Source organism: Armigeres subalbatus, chromosome 1 (genome assembly GCF_024139115.2).
Source record: "Armigeres subalbatus isolate Guangzhou_Male chromosome 1, GZ_Asu_2, whole genome shotgun sequence".
NCBI classification, from domain to species: Eukaryota; Metazoa; Arthropoda; class Insecta; order Diptera; family Culicidae; genus Armigeres; species Armigeres subalbatus.
This window is the reverse complement of record NC_085139.1, coordinates 6,604,749-6,627,206: the sequence shown is the minus strand read 5'-3', so window position 1 is coordinate 6,627,206 and position 22,458 is coordinate 6,604,749. Positions and strand designations below refer to the sequence as shown.

General features: G+C 39.2%; 1 protein-coding gene across 13 annotated transcripts in view; it reads right to left on the bottom strand.

Annotated features, from left to right (window-relative positions):
* Positions 1-18,983, bottom strand: part of LOC134220301 (uncharacterized protein CG45076-like) — a 59,944-nt gene extending 40,961 nt beyond the window's left edge. For 12 of the 13 annotated variants that reach the window (XM_062699316.1, XM_062699340.1, XM_062699323.1 and 9 more), the window contains exon 1: positions 18,654-18,982. In XM_062699316.1, the coding sequence (XP_062555300.1) occupies positions 18,654-18,737 (84 nt within the window). In that variant the 5' untranslated portion in view covers positions 18,738-18,982. Of the gene's footprint in view, positions 1-18,653 lie in introns of all 13 variants that reach the window. The other variant, XM_062699345.1, reaches the window with a different exon arrangement.
* Between the last annotated feature and the right edge of the window lie 3,475 nt (positions 18,984-22,458).

Below are 22,458 nucleotides of genomic sequence, written 5' to 3'. Positions count from 1 at the left end.
GATCCGCCTCGCATCTTAAGCACTTCCATTGTCTAGACCGATACCGGGAATCGAACCCAGCCACCCTCAGCATGGTCTTGCTTTGTAGCCGTGCGTCTTACCACACGGCCAAGGAGGACCCCCATGGGGTACCCTATCATTTAATTATTTCGCTCGATGTTCTTTAGATACTTGGATCCGAATTTGTAAACGTTTTGACGGAACAAAATTTTTTTTATAGATGTGTGGTGAAATATATAAATTTCTCTAACACTTTCTCATCAAACCCTTCAATGAGTTTTACATCGTTCTTTTATATACTTTAGCCTTCTCTTGGGAATAATAAAAAGCTTTTCCTGTCATATAATGCTTATTAATGGGCCACATGTTGTATATTTCCAGAAAACGATCGCGGGCCGTCTGCAAAGGCATGAAGGGCCCATGCGGACCGCAGGCCGCAATTTGGGGAACACTGGTTTAAAGCATTATAATAAAAAAAAAACATCTATAACCTTGCACTACATCGGCTCATGTATCGGATATTCGTGAATATTGTAATACGATCCATTTTGCTTGATGTTTTACTTGCTAGAAAGAAGCGGAGAAAATGCAACGATTCTGCATCATTATATTAAAACGACACGGGATACAAAGTCCGTTTTAATAAAATTTATAACCAGTATCACAGACGGTTGAAACATTGAAATTTCACCATCAAACGCAATTCAAAAGATTTTTAATTGAAAAATTAATGGATTTTTTTCGTGGATTTTCTGACATTAAGACTTTCAAATTTCAGTAAATTTTTTCGAATCTCTAGTGGATCTTATTTTGTAAACTCAGCCACATGTGAATTTTTTGTTCCAGACCGGCAAGCCCAAGGGGAACGAACGACGGCTTGGAAAAACTGCTCTCGTTCCCTTTGGTCAATGCCGCAGTAAATCTATAAATTTGTATAAACTGGTTATTTTGCGTATGGCTAACAAATAATAATAATGCACACGAATCACTATTGTCATTCGTAAATGTCGTTCATCGCCCTCTGCCCACATCTTCATATCAGCACTACTGCAGCCTTCATTCTCGCAAGGTCACAGGTGATCTTGACCTAATTCACCGCCAATGCCACGCGGCGAAAGCAGCCAGCCACAAACGACAATACTTTTCACGTTGATCACCTTGATTTTTCCTACGAGCAACAGGCGGAAACCGTGAAAATTCAAACATGGCACGTGAGACGCCCTAAAAGCGCCAAAGCGGACCGAAATTTCACACATGGTTGGTGCCTAGCCAAATAACAATACGAATACAGCAGCCGTGAACCGAGAACAACCCGCGTGTCGCGATTTGTCATTTTGGTCTTTGCTTTCTTTCGCGGTGTTGTCTTTTCGTCGCACTGTGTCCCCTGATTGATTGCGCGCGTTCTTCTGATGGCAACGGTCGCATATGTTTGAATTCGATGCTCAGTTTCAGTATTGTATTCGCGGTGTAAATTTAGCTCTTACCAGTCGAAGCACAATTCTCTAACAAAGCGCAGACACAGTGAAATTTGTTTCTTGGCACTAACGGGCGACTAAACTCTCACTAACTACAATCCAAATATTTCCGGATAAATGTTACTCTGGCTTGGGATTGCCCTACCGCTTTTCAATGAGAAAATTTTGAAATGGCAATACCAACGCCATTACAGAGAAAAAAAGTAATACAAACGTCGACTGAGTCTGTACGAGATAGGTGTGTGAGGCTACTTTCTTTCCGTCTCTATTTTGAGTGTGCAATGCAATGCGATCCCCAAGCACTTGTCGTTAATCATTCGAAATTACAGTTCAACTAGCTTTTAACGACTTTTGCTCGAGCTTCAAACGTGTCTCAATTTCTTTGCTTTCGGACAACGCGACGGGCGTAAAAAAATGATAAATCCTTTCGGTACGATTCGGCAGCTTGGGGGTTAAAAACAGTTACGCGAAAAAATTGGGTGACATGTGAAACAATTTTATAGGAGTGTTTTTTTTCTTTTGTTTTGTTTCATCGTGTAGGTTTATAATTTTGTGTGATAATTGTTCCGACATTTAAATAAACATGCAAAAAATGTTTCTTTAGATTTTGAAACGACTTGCAATCCAATGCACCGTTCAGAGTCGCAGAACAAAGCCTTTGTCGACAACACTGAAATAATATTGTTTCACATTTCTGGATGTGGTTGGTTTAGCGTGGTCTGCAGATTTATTTAGATGGGATTGGAGAAAAATAATCGATAGTGCCGTGGAAGAACGAGTGAAGTCAATGCAGAAGGCTTTTTGCTTGTTTATGGGCATTTGCTTTCACTTTTAAAATTATGTTCGGATATAATGAGTATTTGATAGAATTGATGGTAGTACATTTGAAAATGTTAATACAAAATCATTGAAATACTTTGTAAAAATTTGTATATTCCCAGACCTGAGCTAAGTTAAGAAAGAATAAATTTGCTTGGAGTAAGACAAAGCTTGTGATCATCCTTTGGAAGAATGAGCCACGCTGAAAGGCAAATGGTGAATTTGATTTCATCACAAAAAGAATGCATCTGCCCGGAACAAGGCAATGGTGAATGTGATTTCTTTTTTTTAAGAATAGATCTGCCCGTAATACGGCAATCCCTGAAGTGACTTCTTTTTTTATATGAAGCATATTCCGGTAATAAACGTGATCGTAGGTGTGGATGGGAACTCATCTTCTTCTACGAAATATAGCAATGGCGAATATGATTTCTTCCTGATAAAGAATGAAACTGTCCGGAATTAGGAAAAGTTGGATGTAATCCCTTTTTTAGACGTGGGCGTTTGCCAAGGGCTGATGTTATCCCTTCTTTGGAAGTACCCATGATCGGCTAACCAACTATGGTGGAATCTTTGGTCTTCGTCTTATGCTGATAGGGAAAGCAGGATTTGTTCCTTTCCGGAGGAGTAAATCTGATAGAGCGTCTGTCTAGTCCACCAGGTAAATGCGGTTCACAACAAAGTTAGTTCCCATGTTAGAGGTGGCTGATCATCGTTCGATTGCCAGCGAGGGGCTCTAAGCAAAACTGTACACTGTGGTCCTCCGGAAATTCAGGGAGTTCCCAAATAATCAACTATAATGATATCAACAATGTTTAGAAAAGATCGTTGGTTAGTTGGCTGTCATCGTGGTTAGACCATCGAAGTTGGGAAGGGTTCTTTTAAACTGAAGAACAAACTGATGGAGCTAACTAAATTCCTTACATCCAAGGCTGTAGATGCCGTCGAATCAATACATCAACCCTCATCCAGGCTGAAGATCTTTGTTGTAAAGAATAGCTTCAATCACAATCACACCTTCTGACACCAACGCACAACTTGGTGGCACCAATTATCGTCGAACATTTGGTTGGCAATGGCAATTATTATAGTTGTTCAGGTTGACGACGGTAATGGGATTTCAGCTCATGCTGGAATGTAGATATTTCGGGTCGTGGCAGCAACCAAAATTAACAACAAATGGGCTTCGTTTAGTGGTTTAGAAGTTCCACAAACAACGATTGATATTTATCTCTGAATGTATTCATAATAACGATTAAAAAAAATATTCCTCATGCTCTCTTACTCTTTGTATATTTTGATTTTTTGTGGCCAGCGGCGTTTTAACAAGCATATGAAAAATGTATATATTTGATTCTGGATTGTTGAAATTCGATGGTTTTTAAGAATAGACCAAATTGTTCTGTCTATTATTGCTTCCCTTTTGAATAGATTGAATACTTTTTTTTGTCTTTCTCGAATACATTATTTTTCTAATAGCTTCAATTATTTTATTGAGAATAACGTTTCGAACGTTTCAAAAAACACTTTTGGTTGCATCTTAAGGTAGAATAGACTTAAGGTATTAATATCTGCAAAGTGTCGACTGCTTGAAAAAAAACCTGGAAAGTTGGGAGTTTTCAATTGGAATATGGAATGTCAGGGAAAGTCAGGCAAAAAAATTCTAAATCTATGATTGGAAGTTTATAATGAATTGTTTGAGTTCTAGCTTTTAAATTCGTTCAGAAAATTAACTGAAGAACAGATTTGGACTTGGTTAAATGGGGCACAACCTGCCTTTAAACTAACGAATACCGTTACTATGTACCGATAATTTTTAGTTAATTTGAACTGTTCCACAGATGTGGAGCCTTACCCTAGAAAACATCAAGTCCTTTGTCTAGCAATTAAAAAGTTGATTGTTAATAAACTCAGCTTATAAATATTATTAAATAAATTAACTGCATGAAGAGATCACCACAGCCTGACCGTTTCAAAACAAATGGTTGTTCACAATGATTACTTTTGTGATTCCTTAGAAAGTTTTTTTTTGCAAAACACTGCGGATCTGAATTAATGTACATACAATCTTTAAATATTATTTCTAAAGGACCTCCAAAAGTTACTTATTGAACGTCCTCGAAGGAATTCAATATAAATAATTTGAAAATAATTACCATTATGTTAACAATCATTCTTCTAATTGTTATACTTTTTATTCGAAATAATTATTCGAAACTTTCTGCAGAATAAAAATATTACTTCACAATAAAAGTCTTTCCATAAATTTGTCAGAATTTCTTCGATACTTACGAAACGGCAGAACTACTTCCGAGGAAGTGATCACATGCATCGTTGACTTATTCCAGGCAAACGGCCACTTCCAAAAACAATAATCTTAATTCCCGTTGCTTGATGCCGGACAAACACCTTCTTTTGAAGAAGAGATCACTAAAGAGGGGATCACATCCACCATTGCCTTAATCCGGGAAAGCGCTTTCTTTAAAAGAACACATCCGCTATTGCCATAATCCGGGCAAAGGCCTACTTTAAAAGAAACGATCACATCCACCAATGCCTTACAGCGGGCAAACGCCTACTTTTAAAAAGGGATCACATCCACATTAATCCGGGCGAGCGCCTACTTTAAAAGAAGTGATCATATTTTTGTTAAATATCTTGGCTGTGCATATGCACAGCATATGTTTCGAAATGGACAAATTGATATGAAATTTGCCGTCATTAGTCGTCTGAGTACACGCGACCGCTTACGTAAAAGGCAATCAAACTCATCAAATGCTTTAGCCAAGCAAGCCTTTGGCACAGCAGAGTGCGATTGAATTCGCATTCTATACCGTCCCGCCCAGACAGTTACTGGGGGGCATGGAGTGCGATCCTCTCGTTTAATAAACAATGTGCACTCGCTTGGCTGTGGATATACATTAGTAAAGCACATGTGGAGATTGGACAAATCAAGCATCCGAAAGATATTCAATTTGCAAAAAAGAGAGCTAACCGCGGTGGAGGTTGGTACTCGGATTCTGATGGCTTTTCCGCAAACGTGACCTTTAAGTGGTCTTGTTGTGTAGGGGTTATCACGCCTATCTAGAGAGTAGGAGGTTGAGGGTTCGAGTCCCTCCAAGACACGTGGATTCTTTTTCGCAAATTTCATATCAATTTGTCCATTTCGAAGCATATGCTGTGCATATGCACAGCCAAGATATTTAACAAAAAAATGGTTTTCGTACGGCCGAGTTGCCGAATAATATGCAATTAATTGAAGTGATCATATCCATCTTTGCCTTAATCTGAACAAAGGCCTGTTTTCAAAAAGAGTTCACATGTACAATTACCTTATTCTGAGCAAATGTCTACATTTAAATAAGGGATCACATCCGCCACTGCCTTGATCCAGGCAAGTGCCCACTTTTCAAGAAGGGATCATATCCACCATTGCCCTAATCTGGCATGTGTCTACTTTTTAAGAAAGGATCACATCCATCATTTTCCTAACCCGGGCCAGCGCCTACTTTTATAAAAGAGATCACATCTACCATTGCCTTGATCCGGGTGTGCGCCTGCTTTAAAAAAGTAATCACATCCACCATTTCCTTAGTTAATACTCATTGCTTTTCACTGGGCAAGCCATGAATCCAATGGTATCCCTCCTGTCATTGCTTTATACTCGGCCAGTGCAAGCTTTCTACGAAATGATTATGTGTTTTTAATATTATTAGTCATCATTATGATTTTTCTCCAGCACCACTTATTCAAGCAACTAATTTAGTGAACACTAAAGAAATTATGCCAAATGACCGTTATGTCAAATGGCGTTATTACAAATGACTTTATGCCAAATATCCCGCTCCCTGTTCATTAATATAAAAACACATCAACTCAAAATGATTAATTCACAGTGAATGTTTATAGCAAACACTTAAAATTCAATAAAGAGAGAATCATTAGCAGTTCGTGGCTATGCACAGTGGCTAAAATCGTGTTTCTAGGGAGTAATTAATAGTACCTTTATTATGCGATTTAGCGTAATAATGTCTTCTAGACATTCTATCAGTAAGTTGATGCGCTTCTTTAGAGGTGAGATAAAAAAAAATTGTTTTCCATTTTTCAACATACAAGGTTTGTGTCTTCACAAAAGATGTAGCAAAACTTTTTCTGAAAAACTGTCGAAGACGCCAAGTTCGTAATTTCATTATTTTTGAAGATATGTCACGTTTTATGCCGACAACCCCTTAAAAATGTTTTTTTCATTAAATCTTTTTTATTATCATTTCTACAGTTTTTTGCATGTTCTATGAAGTTCTAGATAATATTAAAATACGCCATCCAATAACTGTGGCGAATTAAAAACTTAAAAAATAAAAAAATAAACAAGATTTTATGGATTTTTAGGCATATTCGATATAACTGCAACTTGACAAGGGGCAAATTGTGGCAGACAATCTCATGATCATTTCAAAGTACAAATAACCGACTATGATTTAATACCTGAACCATAGATATAATAATCAAGATGTTGGAGTTAGATCAAATTAGTACACATTTTATGGTTCCATGTTCTAAGATTTCGGTACCCAGTAAAATAAAGCAACGCTTTAACATAAATTAGAGTTGTTCTAATTTTTCACTGTTGTCAAGGTAATCATTCTTGCTGTTTATTTATTATTTTCTTATAGAAGAATGAACTGTAAAACAATTTCATTTGAAAATTCAGGAAAATTCCACTTGGAAATTTATGAGAATTTCTCTGATAAATCTTAATTAATCTTCTCTGATTAATCATCCAAGCGATACGAGGTGGCCGCGAAACATGAAATTCCTGCAAAGCTCTTTCAAACTACAGCCGGTGGTCAACAGCGGTGGTGGTGGTTTGAAATGGATCAACGAGATGCCCAACCCGAAAATGCCCGAAACACGGCTGTGCTGCAGTGTGTTGCATCCCATCCGAAAACTGGGTCCGCTTTCCTGGTGACCCAGCCGACCCAGCACGTCGACAACGAACGCGATAATCTTAGATCGACTTTGCTAGAAGTGATCGGATTGTTAGTATATGCCGTTAGAAAACCCAAGAAAAGAAAACTGCTATTTTTTTTGTTAGAGAAACCAAAAGAACGGATTTCAATAGGATCCGATAGACTACAGCTTCGTGAACGGCGGGTGATTAATATATAAAGTGATAGTAGCTCAGCACTTAGTAGGTATGCTTTCAAAGTTTTACTGGCTCCCGATTATCCAGAGTTTAGTCTGCATCGAAATCGAAGTCGAAATCAAGATTAGCGGTTGATTTGCTTACCGATTGCTTATACATCACATAAGAATCTACCGAAAAAACAGTTTAGAATCCTTCGATTCCGAATAAAGTCGTTCTAGATTCCCCACTTTATTCTAATTAAAATTATTCAGGAATTACTATGGGAATCGTTTTCAGATTCGAAGCGGCTTTTTTTTGGGATTATGAAAGGGACAGTTTCATGATTTTGAAAAGAATCTCTTTTCGATTCCGAAGAAAATCTCTTTGGGATTGCATGGGGATTTTTTTTTGGAACGCCAAATCCTTCTTAGATTCTTGAAGAAATCTTCTTATTATACGGAAGGAAATCATTTACAGTTTGATTAAGTATGTAAGTAAGATTAACATGAATTAAAACTAATTTGATTCGTGTTCGAGAGTTTATGACTGTTTGGCTGACATATACGTCACTAAAAAATTCATTTTATGATTCCTGAATGAATCCTTTTACAGAGTCCTTTTTGGGATTCCAAACGGAATCCGAAGAGAATCGTTTTGGGATTTCGAAGTAAACCTTCGTCGGTGGTAAACCTTTCAAGAATAAAAAAAAAATTAGGATTTAAAAAAGTATCCTTTTGGGATGTCGAAGGGACTTTCTTTGGGAATCTTTTGAAGAAGCAGAAAAAACCGTTTTGATTTTCGAAGTGAATCCTTTTCGGTTTCCGAAAGAGATGTTATTGTGATTCCAATTCGTATTGGGATATCAAAGCGAATTCTTTTCAGAATCCGATGGGATAGTTTTTGGAGGTCTAAATGGTTTTTTGGGATTTTAGGAAGATTCCTCTTGAAATTCCAAGGATAATACTTTCTGGATTTCAAAGGTATTTCTTTGGGATCTCGAAGTTTTTCCTTTCAGGATTCGGATGGAAATCCTATTGAAATTCTGAGAGAAATCTCTTTGGGAATTTGAAAGTAAACAAATGATCTGATTCTGATTGGACGATGCAGTCGGTTTTGGTATACTAGGTGTGAATCAATGTCATTTATTTTATACAGGTCCGGTTGAGCGTGCCTTTTGTTCGTATTAGTAGCCCAAAAAGTGTAAACATTTCTGATCAGTTGATTGCTGACGTCAAACTCACACCAAATTTCATTCATGAAGTGTGAGATTGACGTCACCGTTCTTGTTCCCGGCACCCGAGCCACCGCCGTCGTCGTGCAGAAACGAACACTGTTACTGATTCCGACATTTCACGAACACGTTTGTGCTGTCTCGCCCGAACCTGTATAAAATCCATAACATTGGGTGTAAATGACAGCATACAGCAGAGATTTAGAAGTATCTCATACAATCTATAATCGATGAAATACCTCAAAGACGAAGGAGGGTTCCCAAAGAAATGATCAAATGAATCCCGAAAGAATCTTTTCAGAGCTTCTAAAGAAACCTGTTTAGGATGTCGCAACACATGTGACGGATTGGTCAAGTTTTCCGTAGTATGTTGTCAATGTGTAATATGCACTGTGAACAGTCAGACAGCTTCTATGCGCTGTTCAGGTTACTTCGGCCTGAACCTGGAAATAAACAAATTAATGTTACTCAATGCGTATAATAAAAGCTATAATAATACATAGTAAACCATTTCCTTTCGTCCATCTGTCTTTTTTCGCCAGTTTTGCCCTAAAAACTGGCCACCACACCATCTATGTAAAAGTTTCATTCCTCTTCTTCTTCTTCTTCTTTCTGGTGCTCACTTTTGTTCATAGTGAGCTGCTGGATGGCACAGCTTGAGCGCTATATTGCCAGTCAAGTCTCATTCCTCCACTCGCTTCCTTTTTTTGTAGTTTGTTTATGTTTGATGGAAAAACAACCATATTGTTGCTATGACAGCAGTGCTAAAAATTTGTTCTAACGGGGCATCAATAGATTACGTACTGAAGCGACGCTTTCATGTCTGGGTACCGAAGTCCGTTCATATCATACGAAACTGGAACCACGAAAAAATCGCCAGTTTCATATTGATTGTTGCCTGAACTGTCGAGTTGTAAGCGGCTGTAAGGTATGTTTAATCAAAAACCATTTACTATTGGGATTTGCAAATAAAATTAGCATTACAGACAACATGCAAGCAACTTGCACAGGAACGAGCTGTCAAAATGCTTGCTGATGTGTCTGTTTTAGGCGTGTTATTCGTCGGATTTACGTTAGTTTTAGTTTGATGTGTACATCGGAGCAGTGGTGCTGAAATATTTTACTTACGTTTCAGTGGAATTATTTCGAACATTACCACTTTATTTATTAGCTTTATCATAATTCTCGCCAAAACATAAACTTTCTATTATAATACCTTAAATATCGAGTAAGAGCTCATTATATATTACTCGAAGAGCATGACAAATCATGATAACTTCGATTATAACATACTCTTATTGAAAGATAAAGTAACCAGCAACACTGTATGCAAGATCTTTTGAAAGTTTGCTGCAACTTCGTGCATTTGGCGAACTCAACGCAAATTGCAATACTGTTCAAAGCAGAAATCAATATTCGGTATTTTGCCATAACTTTTCTGGAACTTAAGGCCTACTTAACATCATGCTAGGTTTTGATCATAACTTGATGCAAATATGATCTCACTGGTATGCAGAATATTACAAACATTTAATTTTTTGCACAATGAGTTTAGTTCCAAGTAGTTGACCATGCGTCTCCATATGCCTGTATGCTTATATGATGAACATGTTTAAAACTTGTAGGCATAAATAGTAATATATCTCCAAAAGTAATGAAATTACGAACTTGGCGTCTTCGACAAAGTTTTTCAGAAGAAGTTTTGCTACAACTTTTGTGAAGACACAAACCTCGTATGTTGTAAAGTAAAAAAATATTTATCTCACTTTTAGAGGGATCGATCATTAAACTGAAGTCCTCGTAGAAAGCGCATTAACTTACTTATGAAATATCTGGTAGACACCATTATTTTTTTTTTTTTTTAATTTCTTTATTATAGTGATTTTTCAAAGAATTATAGAGTTCATCACTTTGGAGACACCATTAGGCTAAATCGTACAATGAAAGTTCTATTAAATAAACGCGCTAAGCAAACGATTTTCGCCAATGTAATATAGTTAGAATTTCATAAACACCGCTGAGAGTCCATAAAATGTTTTAGTTCGTAGGTATATCTGACAGTCGGTTGAAGTTCCCCGACATCGTTCATAACTTTTATAATCAAATATATGTTCCTGAAGAGAATCGTAAATATTTCTGGAAGTTAAAGTTTTTTTTTTCGAATATTTAGAAGGAGTTCATAGAGCAGATTAAGTGGCTTGGGAGAAAATTCAGATTTCCAGAATGTTCTTCCGAAAAGTTTCCCTAAATGTGTAGAAATTCGTCACTAGTCCTGAATGTCTATTACGCTTCCAAGAAGTCCGTGAGCATTTCCGAAAGTAAATAAGGGTTCCGGAAAGCTTATAATATAATAGGAAGCGAATGATAGAATTCTGATTTATTTTAATGTGCGCCTGTGGACTTACTTGAAACTTTTTGTATGATCTTATTCTAGAAGTGGTTAAGCATCTAGTAACCTAGGAACTTGTATGGCCTTTTTCAAGGATTTAAATTTGCAGGGATATGCCTTTAGCAATTATTCTAGACTTTTAAATAGCCTTTTAAAAAATATGGAAATATGGAAAGGCAATTTTCAATAGCTTTTAAATCATCGAAATAGACCGTGTATCAACCACAACGCAGAGCCACAAAAGTATTGAGCTAAACCATCGTAGACTGGAGTGATAGTTTTCCAGCTTGACTCTTGCTAATCTATTAGTATGACAAATCAAATTAATCAAAATAAATTAAATATAGATTGTCTCTCAGTGAGAAATAGTTTGGAAACTCAGCGAAAGTCAAGAAATTTTATCTCAGATTTGAGTCGACCACTTGTAGTTTTTACACGAAACATGTTTTTTCAAAACTTTAGTTTTTAACATTTTCGAAATGATAGCTATAAAAGATTGGCATATGTCAAAATAACAAATTCCAAATTTCAGACTTGAGATTTAATGCATAAATTGAATATTTTCATAATCTCCCACCAAAAAACGAAGGAAACAACATGAAGGATCCAATTCGATCTGGCAAATAGAATTTATGCTTATTTGTGATTCGTACGAGTTCAACGGACGAATACGGTGGGCCGGACACGTAGCCAGAATGTCGAACAGTAACCCGGTGAAAATGGTTCTCGACAACGACCCGACGGGCACAAAAAGGCGAGATGCACAGTGGGCAAGGTGGATTGATCAGGCGAAAGATGACTTGCGGACCATCCGTAGACTGCGTGGTTGGCGACGTGTAGCAATGGACCGAGCCGAATGGAAAAGACATTTATGTACCGCACAGGCCAGTTCGGCCTTAGTCTGAATAAATAAATAAATACGGAGTTTGCAGAGCAGTGGTGTTTTAGTCGTCGGGAAAATAATAAAATATCCATTTTGTGTTCGGTGGCTCATGCGCATGTATTGCGCTTTGCTTCAGTCGAAACAAGCGCGATCTTCAATAGTTTTCAGTAGCCATCGAGCTAGCAAGTACAGTGTGTGTTTTAGTCGTCGCGAAGTAACTTATATATTGAATCAGTCTTCTGGAAAATACGTTAGTCATGCGTTGCTTTTCCATTTCTGTATGCGTCGTTCAAAAGAAATAATTAGTCGCTTACCAAGGCGATTTCCAATGGATTTCCTTCCCAACTAACATACTGTTCCTTTCCAGTGCGCTCATGGACATGCAGAGGATTCCTCGGTCTCTTGTAGCAATGAGTATCGAACTAATTTTCCTCCTCTTATCCAGTGTTGGTAGAATCATACTCAAATCTGAATCATCGAGGCTTCATGCATGAGCTAACTCGCTTGCGATTCTGTAGGGGGAGCATCGCGCTTGAGCTTCGCTCACTGGTTGTATACTATTTCGCCGAAAAACATATCGCGGATATTTTTTTTTGCGGTGCGACATTCCGCGGAATGTACCAAATCTTGAAACACATTTTGCGGAATGCACCTTTTTTCCGAAAGACATTTCGCGGAATGTACCTTTCCACCGAAAGTCATATCGCGGAATGCCATTTGGTGGAATTCAGTTAGAATAATAATTATTGAAATATTTTCCGATTTCTGCTTAATTACATGCAATCCGGGCTAAACTCTTTTGGATTGTGATTTATAGCAATGAAAGAAGGTAATAATTTCTTTGAATGACCGCATGTCAGGGAACAATGCCTTCTTGAAATGGACACGTTTGCTCGGTATAAAGAAAAGAAAGAAGGTAGTCCGTGGTAAAATGCAATGGGAAAAGATAATGTCTACTTTGAATGGATGCATCTGCCCAGTATTAGGCAAAAGGAGTTGATAATGCCTTCTTTAAAAGAACGCGTCTGCCCGGTTTAAGGCGAAGAGAGGAGTAACGCCTTCTTTAAATGGATGCATCTGTCCGGTATAGGGCGAAAGGAGATGATAATGCCTTATTTAAAAGAACGCGTCTTCTCGGTATAAGGCGAATGGAGGAGTAATACCTTATTTAATTGGATGCGTCTGCCCGGTATAAGGCGAAGGGAGTTGATAATGCCTTCTTTAAAAGAACGCGTCTGCTCGATATAAGGCGAAGGGAGGGGTAACGCCTTCTTTAAATGGATGCATCTGCCCGGTATAAGGCGAAAGAAGTTGATAATGCCTTCTTTAAAAGAACGCGTCTTCCCGGTATAAGGCGAAGGGAGGGGTAACGACTTCTTTAAATGGATGCATCTGCCCGGTATAAGGCGAAAGGAGTTGATAATGCCTTCTTTAAAGCACGCGTCTGCCCGGCATAATGCGAAGGAAGGGGTAATGCCATCTTTAAATGGAAGCGTCTGCCCAGATAAAACGTTATTTAAAATAACGCGTCTGCTCTATATAAGGCGAAGGGAGGGGTAATGCCTTCTTTGAATGAATGCGTCTGCCTGGTATAAAGCGAAGGAAGGGGTAATGCATTCTTTAAATAATTGCTCTGCCCGGTACAAAGCGAAGGGAGGATATAATTCCATGTTCAAATGAATACGTTTTCGGTATAAGGCGAAAGGAAAACATAAAGTTCATAAAAACGCCTATTCGTAACAAAGTAAAGAGAGGAGTCCGTCTGCCAGATATAATGAAGGATTTGTAATGGGCAATTGAAAATGTTCTGGGAGGCCTTCTTTAGCCGTGCTGGAAGATGCTCGGCTGCCATGCAAGACACAGCATAGACTAGGAGGCTGGGATCAACTTCTGGATTCGGTATAGGAAATTTATCGGTTTATATGACGACTTTTTTAGGCATAAAAGTCTCAACGTCTTTATCTCGTGTTTTACGAATGCAAAAAGAAAGGTAACTAGGCTTAGAATCCTCTTAGGTAATAATTGTAAATGTGCTGAATGAACACTAAGCTATTGTTGTTAATATTCCGCGAAATAGTACATTCCGCGAAATGGTACATTCCGCCAAAAGTCATTCGGCGAAAAGGTACAATCCGCCAAATGTCGTACCGCGAAAAGTTACAAACCGCCAAATGTTATTCCGCGAAATGTTCAACCGCGAAAATGAATTCCGCGAAATAGTTTTCGGTGAAATGTTATACAATCTCGCTCACTCACCGAAAAATGATTTCGTTATAAAAAGCGTCAAAACGCAATCGAGGCATATGTTCTGTTTATATATGCAATTATTAGCCATTGCTTCAAACGAAAAAAGTTAATTCAATGCATTCAACAATGAAGAACACGTAAATATCATGCAATGAAGCAAATCGCGATTCAAATCATGAGCGACTTTCTGGGCCATGATTCTGATAGGATTTGACTCACGCATGATTTGAATCGCCGATGAGATTTGAGAATTTGAGATTTTACCAACACTGCCCTTATCCTAATTGACTGTGAGGACGTGGCCGGCATCGTTATTGATCTTGAATGTAGCATGTACAGTGAGAATAGCTTTCTAGTCCCTACTGAACTGTGAACTGTGCATTATATGTTGTTTCTCGGCCAATCACGACTAGCAACTACGATGTGTACACTGTACAGTCAATCAAGCTAAGCTAAGTCTGAATAAATAAATAAATACGAATTAAACGGGGATAAATAATTATCACCATGATGATTTCTGGCATGTATGAAAGATGTTGACTTCAATTGACAATATGAATAGCGATCGTTTTATCTGACTACAATAAACAATCATATGATTGTATTTATTGTAGAAATATATTTCTTGTAAAGACTTTACAAAAAAATACGATGAGTAAGTATAAAAACCACGTAAAAACCTAACTTGCTCCAGTAAAATTGACTGGATATTGGCTTAACAGGTAATTTGTCGAAGGTTAAGTTTGACTAAACCTTTGAGACCCAGATATCCAAAATCTTGGAAAAATATCGCTTCTTTGCGCAAGAAATTGAATTCGAAATGTTTGAGTCATATACTCCATTGTTTGGTAATTCTGAACACTAAATTATGTTTAGTCATCCTGAAGATGCTCGAGGTACTCCAAAACGTTCTCGAGTCCTGCCCACGGTATCTACCAGATCAACAATGACTTTAGCAATGTCCTCATTATAAGTATATACCCAATCCAGTCCATTACGCAAATGCGCATCATCTGAGCCTAATCCTCGAGTTCAGCTTAAGGTATCTACCAGATAAATTTTGCAATGCCTTCATCATAGATATATACCCAATCACGTTGAATAAGCATATGCGCATCATGAAAATCCAATTTTGTGAATACTAGATGTTCAAACAGCAAAAACCAAAAGTTCAAAGTTTTCATGAGTTTAGTTCAAGATATCTACCAGATCGATCAGAAATTTAGAATTTTGGATGATGTCCTCATCTTCGGGATACACCCAATGTGGTTCAATAAGCATATGATAACCTAATTTCATGCTATGAACTCCAGGACGAGTGAAAGCCTATCAGCTCGATGAACCTCCTAAGATGTTTTACAATGCATTGATACATCATTCCCCAGGCAGCACAACTTGTTTCACTACTGAGCATTTCACTGTGTTGCAACTATTCGGATAGAAACAATCTTTGCGTATGTGCCATAAAAGATAACTTTCTTGCAATCAAAAAAGCGCAAGAGGTGGAGCCTACGGAAATGATTTATCGCATGTTCAGAATTTCAACACTTTGTCGAGAACCAGAAATAGATTGCATTTATTCAAAACTCGATAATGCCTTGACTCAAGATCACATACGTATTGTTGGATATCATTCTTATCTTCGGACATTTTATTTCTAGACATATTTGTTTTTACGTTCGAGGATATGCATGCACTCCTGAACAATTTGTACTGCTTGGACAACCGAAAAAAATATTTCAATGCCTTTCTTGTTCTTTCAATACAGGTTTAGGCAGGATCCAGCGAAATCTTATTTAAAAAAACAAATCTGTGCGTGTATCTGTTTAAAAGTCGTCCCGAAAGTAATAAATGAACCACCAGGGAACCAGATTGAAACAATTTCAAAAGAAAATAATAATGTTAGCAATTCATGAAGAAAGAGATCGCTTCATCTACTAGATTAGATCAATCTGGGAAATGAAAGCTTGATTGTATTATTGTTTCCATAAACTGACTGAAAATCTAGAAAAAAAAAAATTAAAAAAATGCTTTCTTCTGGGATTTGGATTCGTGGATTTCGCATAAATGCCCTTCTAGTTTTGGCCTTTCATACAGGAGTTTGAAAAAATACAAACGTCAATTGCGGTTTTGGAAAGATCAGTTTTTTTAAATTTATATTTTTTGCTGTATAGTGATGTAAAATATTCAAATTTATATCTGTGATAAGAAATCGGATCGTTTTTCTTTTTGGAAATCCGATTGAATGCATATCAATTAATTATCTTAAAGATAACTCGTCTAGCTCAAACCCTTGTAAGGGTATGTGGCGGGACCATCATCATCATCATCATCATCAATATATCATCACCAGGGATGGATTTCCTTCTAGAAATTGATGCATTTTTTACTATCTCGTCTCTGGCTGGAAGATCAGTCTTGATGCAATATCCAACCATATAACATTTTCCGAAGATAATCAAGGCTCGCATCAGATCAATTGGAAGACCTACTCGGTTCTGGGCCATGGAGGAAGTAGACTCCATGAACAGTTTCTCCCCGAAGAGTTCAGCTGGGACGCCATATTTTCGAGGCTCAGCGCAGGTCTGACCAGCGTTACTTTGTAGTAGCTCTGAAAATGCCATCATTAGGTTGGACGAGTTAAAGAAGATTTTATTCAGGCGTTTTCTGGTGACCGTACGAAAGCTTACTAAGCAACTAACCTACGCAGCAGAATGTTACTGCACCATGCATTTGTCAATTTACTTTCTTTTTTTAGTGGGCAAAATACGTGTTTGTTTTTCTAGATTCTTCTTTACATCTTGTTGAGATTCCCTGCTTTTTGCTGTGTACTAGCTATCACTTCAGCGATTAATAAATTTAATTTTTTCAGCTCAATTCAATTTTTAAACTAGCAAATTTGGCACCCGATTTTGGATTTGCAATGTAGCTGGCTCAATTTTCATAAATTAAAGTTAAAATATTCAGTTTAATTTTGGTGAGAAAAGTGCACCGGCAGATAAAGCTACAGTACAGCACACAATTTTAATAACATGTGTTGTGCCTAATAATTGTAGGTAGGAGGGACCTTGTTCGAGGACTTGAAATCCTCTCCACCTAGGGGCTGTTCATATGTCACGTGGAAAGGTTTTGATCACTTTCAGATACCTCCTCACCCAGTGTGGACAATTTATTATATACATTCTCAAAATTTTTGTATAAAACGTAGACATTCGCCATACCTCCCTTCTGCCTAAACAGTCCACGTGATATATGGACAGCCCCTAACCTTTACCGATTTGCTCGTAACAAATGGGCTTAAAAATCTGTCATCTGTATATAAATCCACCATTGCCTTAAGGACCTATCAAGACAAAAAGGTGCTGTGTTCGTAATACAAATCAGAACGGTATTGATCAGTTAAACGATTGAAATGTATTCCAGAAATACCCTGAACATAAAATTGGTGGATTTCGGTCTCTTAAAGTAATCGCGAAGTGAAATTATAATACTAGTTAATGTTGAATATCAGAACATGTCGGAAATCAAATACCGCCATGTTAGTTTTGTTTGTTTGTCTGCCTTTCTCATACACGAGTTCTAGAATAACTCTAAAATAGACCTTTTCAATTAATACTCCTACAAGCATAAACTATTGAAGCTATTTGCACTTTTCATCACATCACAATTTATATTCAGGTGGAACAATTGAAGAACTTGGCTACTTCTTATTTAATATTTTGTTTCAGTCCCTATTTTTGTACTATTCTTAATTTCACTGCCCGTTGTGCAATAGTAATTAGTTTTCTTGCCATTTAAGTCACATCGCCTCCACTTCTATTTTCCCCGAAAATCTGTGCTCTAGCAGAAGGTTTCTATGCGACAGACAGCCGTTCATCAAAAATCATTTGGATGTTTTCGTCACCCCGAGTCTTTCCACACCGCATTCGTATTAGCCGCCAACCACAAGCCACCAACATAATCGTTCGCCATTATGTCACATCCAAATTATCAAATCTTTCAACGTTCACACATTCTGGCGGCTCAATTTCCTCGGGAGCACAGTTTTTGCAAACTTGGTCCGAAAACCGCCGACGCGGCGGCAGCACATTTCCTATGGGCAGCACAAACTTTTCAGCGCAGAAATGTTATTTTTGGCCGGCGGCGCTTAATTTTCCCATCCACTTCTTAGTTGATTTATACAGTCCCAATCTTTTTCGTTGCTTGCACGCTCACAAGAACTAAAGATCATTTTTTCACCCATTTCTTCCTCACAATCCATTCAAATACTAACTATTTTTCCGAGTTCACTATTGGAGATCTAGTTCTCCACGGCACTTATCGAATCGAATCAAAGTTCTCCTAAAGGGTTGCTTGGACACGGGAAAGGAAAAATCGATAGGACACAGGCTAACTTGGATCACTTTTTAGGGGATTTTCCAAGGCGCGGGTGGAAAGTATAGATAACTTATGATATTCGGAATAATAATTCAAACGCTCACCGTCACTGTGTAGGACGAGATTGTTGGGCGGGTATAGGACGAACCAACCCGGCGGCTGGTGTAGAAGTCGCTGTCGTAGACCATTTTCGGGCTTTTGCACTCTGGAGTTGCTCGAGGTTATTCGGTTTGCGCACTGTCTGTCAGACGGAGAACTGTTCGCTCGCACGTTCTCACTTCGACTAACTCTAGGATCTTCAGGAGGGGCGCACTGATCGTCCGGTTGGGATCACACTTTTGGCACACCACTACTGGTTCTCTTCTGCTAGTTCTGTTCCGGGGACCTGACTCGGACGCCGTTCGAAGTTGTTCTGAGCTGTTGGCCAAGCGGCAGCCAACGATATACCGCTAGCGCAGCAGGGAGTTCATCCGGTGGCGTTCATTCGCCCGAATCTGTAACAAACATCGAAGCGAACACGCTCCGAACTTGGATCATAGCCAATTGAGATGGGTGTAAAGATGTAACGCAACGAGGCGAGCAGGGGAGCAGGATGAACGTTCGGCAGTTTTTCCACACGCCCTCTCTCGCAATGCCACCTGGCTAATCGTCATCCACTGTCCTGAATCGACTGCAGACCGCGGATGAAATGTTTTCCCAATGTTCTAAAAATATCGGGTTTGTCGGTGTTTGGCTTGGAACAGATCGGCAGATGGTCGTGTGAAAGCAGCAACCGAATTTGCACGGGAGCAACATTTTAATGGCGAAAATCCTGAAATGACCTTCACGGTTGGTTTGATCATCAACCCTGGATAGATCTTTATATGGAGATAGTCTTATTTCCTCAAGAGAGTAATCAACTCGTTCAATCAGTGCCATCACTGCTAAGTAAGTCACGTACTGAGCTCAAATTTGGAAGCACAGGTGGCCAATAGTATACACATGACGTCACGCGCTTCGACGCTTAGTAGGCGGCGAAAAAAGCATTGCGGGAATTTTCACGTTTTTGTATGGGTGTGGTAAACATTTTCCTACTGGTGAAAATTCATTCCCATTTCAAAGCCTACTTGGCAAACTGAGTCATGCCTCACGTAGAGTGAGTTGTATCACTTCGATAGATCAATGCGTTCATGATTTGATTTCATAGACCAATGTATTTATTCGATTATTTCAAGTACCCCCATTTTATATTTTGTTATTTCCTTCAATGAATCTCCTTACAAACTGCAGCAAACATCTTTGTTTGTGTTTTGGTTTTTTTTACCAGAATTCATTCTCAACGAATAATGATGGCGGCAGTTCGCTTGGAATGGTTATTATTTCGGCGAAGATATTTTTGAAAATTTGCACACGACCGGCAGCCTGTCTGCGCTTTCGTTCAATGGTGGTAAATTCCCACTCCCAATTGATATGTGTGAATGGCGATGGTTGTTTATTGACGCAGCAAATGCAAGTCGTTCGTTTGCGCCGGACATGATGGGGTGCAATGAATAAACAAAATAAAACTAAAATGTCACCATGCGGCTGTTGCGTTGCCGTAGGAATTCTTGAATTTTTCGTCCCTTGGGACGTACTTGACCGTGTTTTCGGATCGGACGCGAACAATCTCAAGGTGAGAACTGGTGGCGCCGTAAATATTTTTTTTTCGAAAAGCGATTTAAATTATGAACCTTAGCATGAAGCGCTTTGTTTACAGCAAAACTCTCTCTTGTGAATCAAATTTGTCACAATCATCAACAATGATGTTGGTATCCGAAAATAGTGGCAAATTATATCACCAACATCCATTCGTTTGTGTCGTCCTTTTCGATTCTAATAATATATCTGTGACTGATTTAGCCGAATGCATTGTCTACTTCCTCGCCGTTTCACCGTTGCACTCAGGTCGTGTCTGTAATATCAATACACACATACTTTTCTATCACTAATTCGTTCTTGGATTTTGGCATTCAAGTAACAATCAAAACAAAACTCACCCTTTGCACGATGAACAACAACGACGTTGTTCATTTTTATTTTCTCATTGTTCACTAAGAAGCTATGATGAAAATTACAGTTATTGGAATCGATTAGGGATATAGAATGTTGGGAGGTCTATTGAAAGTGTAATGACTCTGCTAAAATAAGGGACTACTACTACTATTAGAATAATAACAATTCAAACGTAACTTTATTGTGATAAATTTGCGCTAAATGAACAGAAAGAACAATCAGCCCTATTTTTGTTCTCGAAAGCCAGAATCTTTGGGAAGAATCCAATTCCGTTTTTTCGCTTGGTATTGCTGCCGTAAATGAGAATGCATCCTCCTTATGATACCTCCAGCAATGCTACATACTCAGTCTGGAGATGGAGGCGCATGGTTGTTTTCGATCACCTCAAATGGTCAGAGATGAAAATCTCTAGTAAGAGAAACAGGCTGTTTGAAATACTTATTATCATTTTTTTAAGAACAAGCTCATCACGTCTTTTACTCGCTCAGAAACCCGGAAAGTTAGGCCGAGAAATGTTCGTCAAACTTTATTAGCTTTTTATTTACTTTATTAGGGGGATCTTTTAAAAATTAGCTTAAGTTCATTACTTGAACTTTATTAGTTTACAAGTTTACAAGATGTCAAGAAGATTGGACACGGCAGCGCAGTGACGGTCAGTGTTGGAAAAAAGTCATAATCCCAAAACTCATGTACTATTTAAATTAATCGTGAGCCGAAACGCATGGCTGACTTGAATCATCGTTGGTTTTTTTTGATCACTTTCATCATAAACAGGTAAAAACTGTGAACAGACAGGACAGACAGACAGGACAGACAGACAGGACAGTCTGTCAAGTGTAAACCCGTGAAATCCGTGGAGTCGAGGTCTACCCAGACTGAGGCCCAAGGATTCGCGGACTCGGGCAAGGTCGAATCGACCGAGGGCGTGCCAGCGAAGACGGTGATACCAAAGTCTACCCAGACTGAGGCTCAAGTATTTGCAGGTACGTCGGGGGTGACTGCTCCAACGGAGCAGACACAAAAACGGGGGAGACAGTCTCTAGGGGATGAGCTCCCTGGAGGCCGCTCCAAAACGCGGAGGGTTACTACCTCGAACAAGGGTAGTGGGGCTGGGAAACTGAACCCCGGCCAGGTACCTCCAAAACCGGGGGAGGAAGGACCTGGAAAGGTCCGTCCACCCAGGAAAGACGGTGGTAAGGGGCTACGGCAGGCTGAGAGCTCTCAGCTGCACCAGACCAGGGAAATAGAGGGGGATGACGCCTCCTGGACCCTGGTCAAGAACAAGAGGAAACCGAAGACGTCAAGGGCCGAAAAGAAGGCCCAGGCGAATGAGGGTAGTAAGAAGTCCAGGGTAGGCGCCAATCGCTCCAGGGGCGATGCCCTAGTCATCAAGACGGACGAGGCTAAGTACTCGGACGTCCTGAAGGCGATGAGGAGTGACGTCAAGCTCAGTGAACTCGGCGCCGACGTACGTCGAATAAGACGTACCCGGATGGGCGAGATGATCCTCGAGCTGAAGCGGGGCGTCTCGCAAAAGGGCGCCGCCTACAAGAAGTTGGCGGAGGAAGTCCTTGGCGAGACGGTCAAGGTGAGGGCACTCACGACGGAGGTGAATCTAAGGGTTAAAGACCTGGACGAGATCACCGAAGTCGAAGATCTCGTCACGGCACTGCGGCGACAGTGTGAAGTGGAGGCGTCCACCGCAGCCGTTCGGCTACGGAAAGGTCCGGCAGGGACGCAGGTAGCATTGGTTCGGCTATCTGCAGCGGACGGCTCCAAGGTAGTCAAGTTAGGAAGCGTCAAGGTGGGATGGTCGGTGTACCCTGTGGGCATATACGAGCAACCCGAAGTTTGCTTCAAGTGCCTGGAACCGGGGCA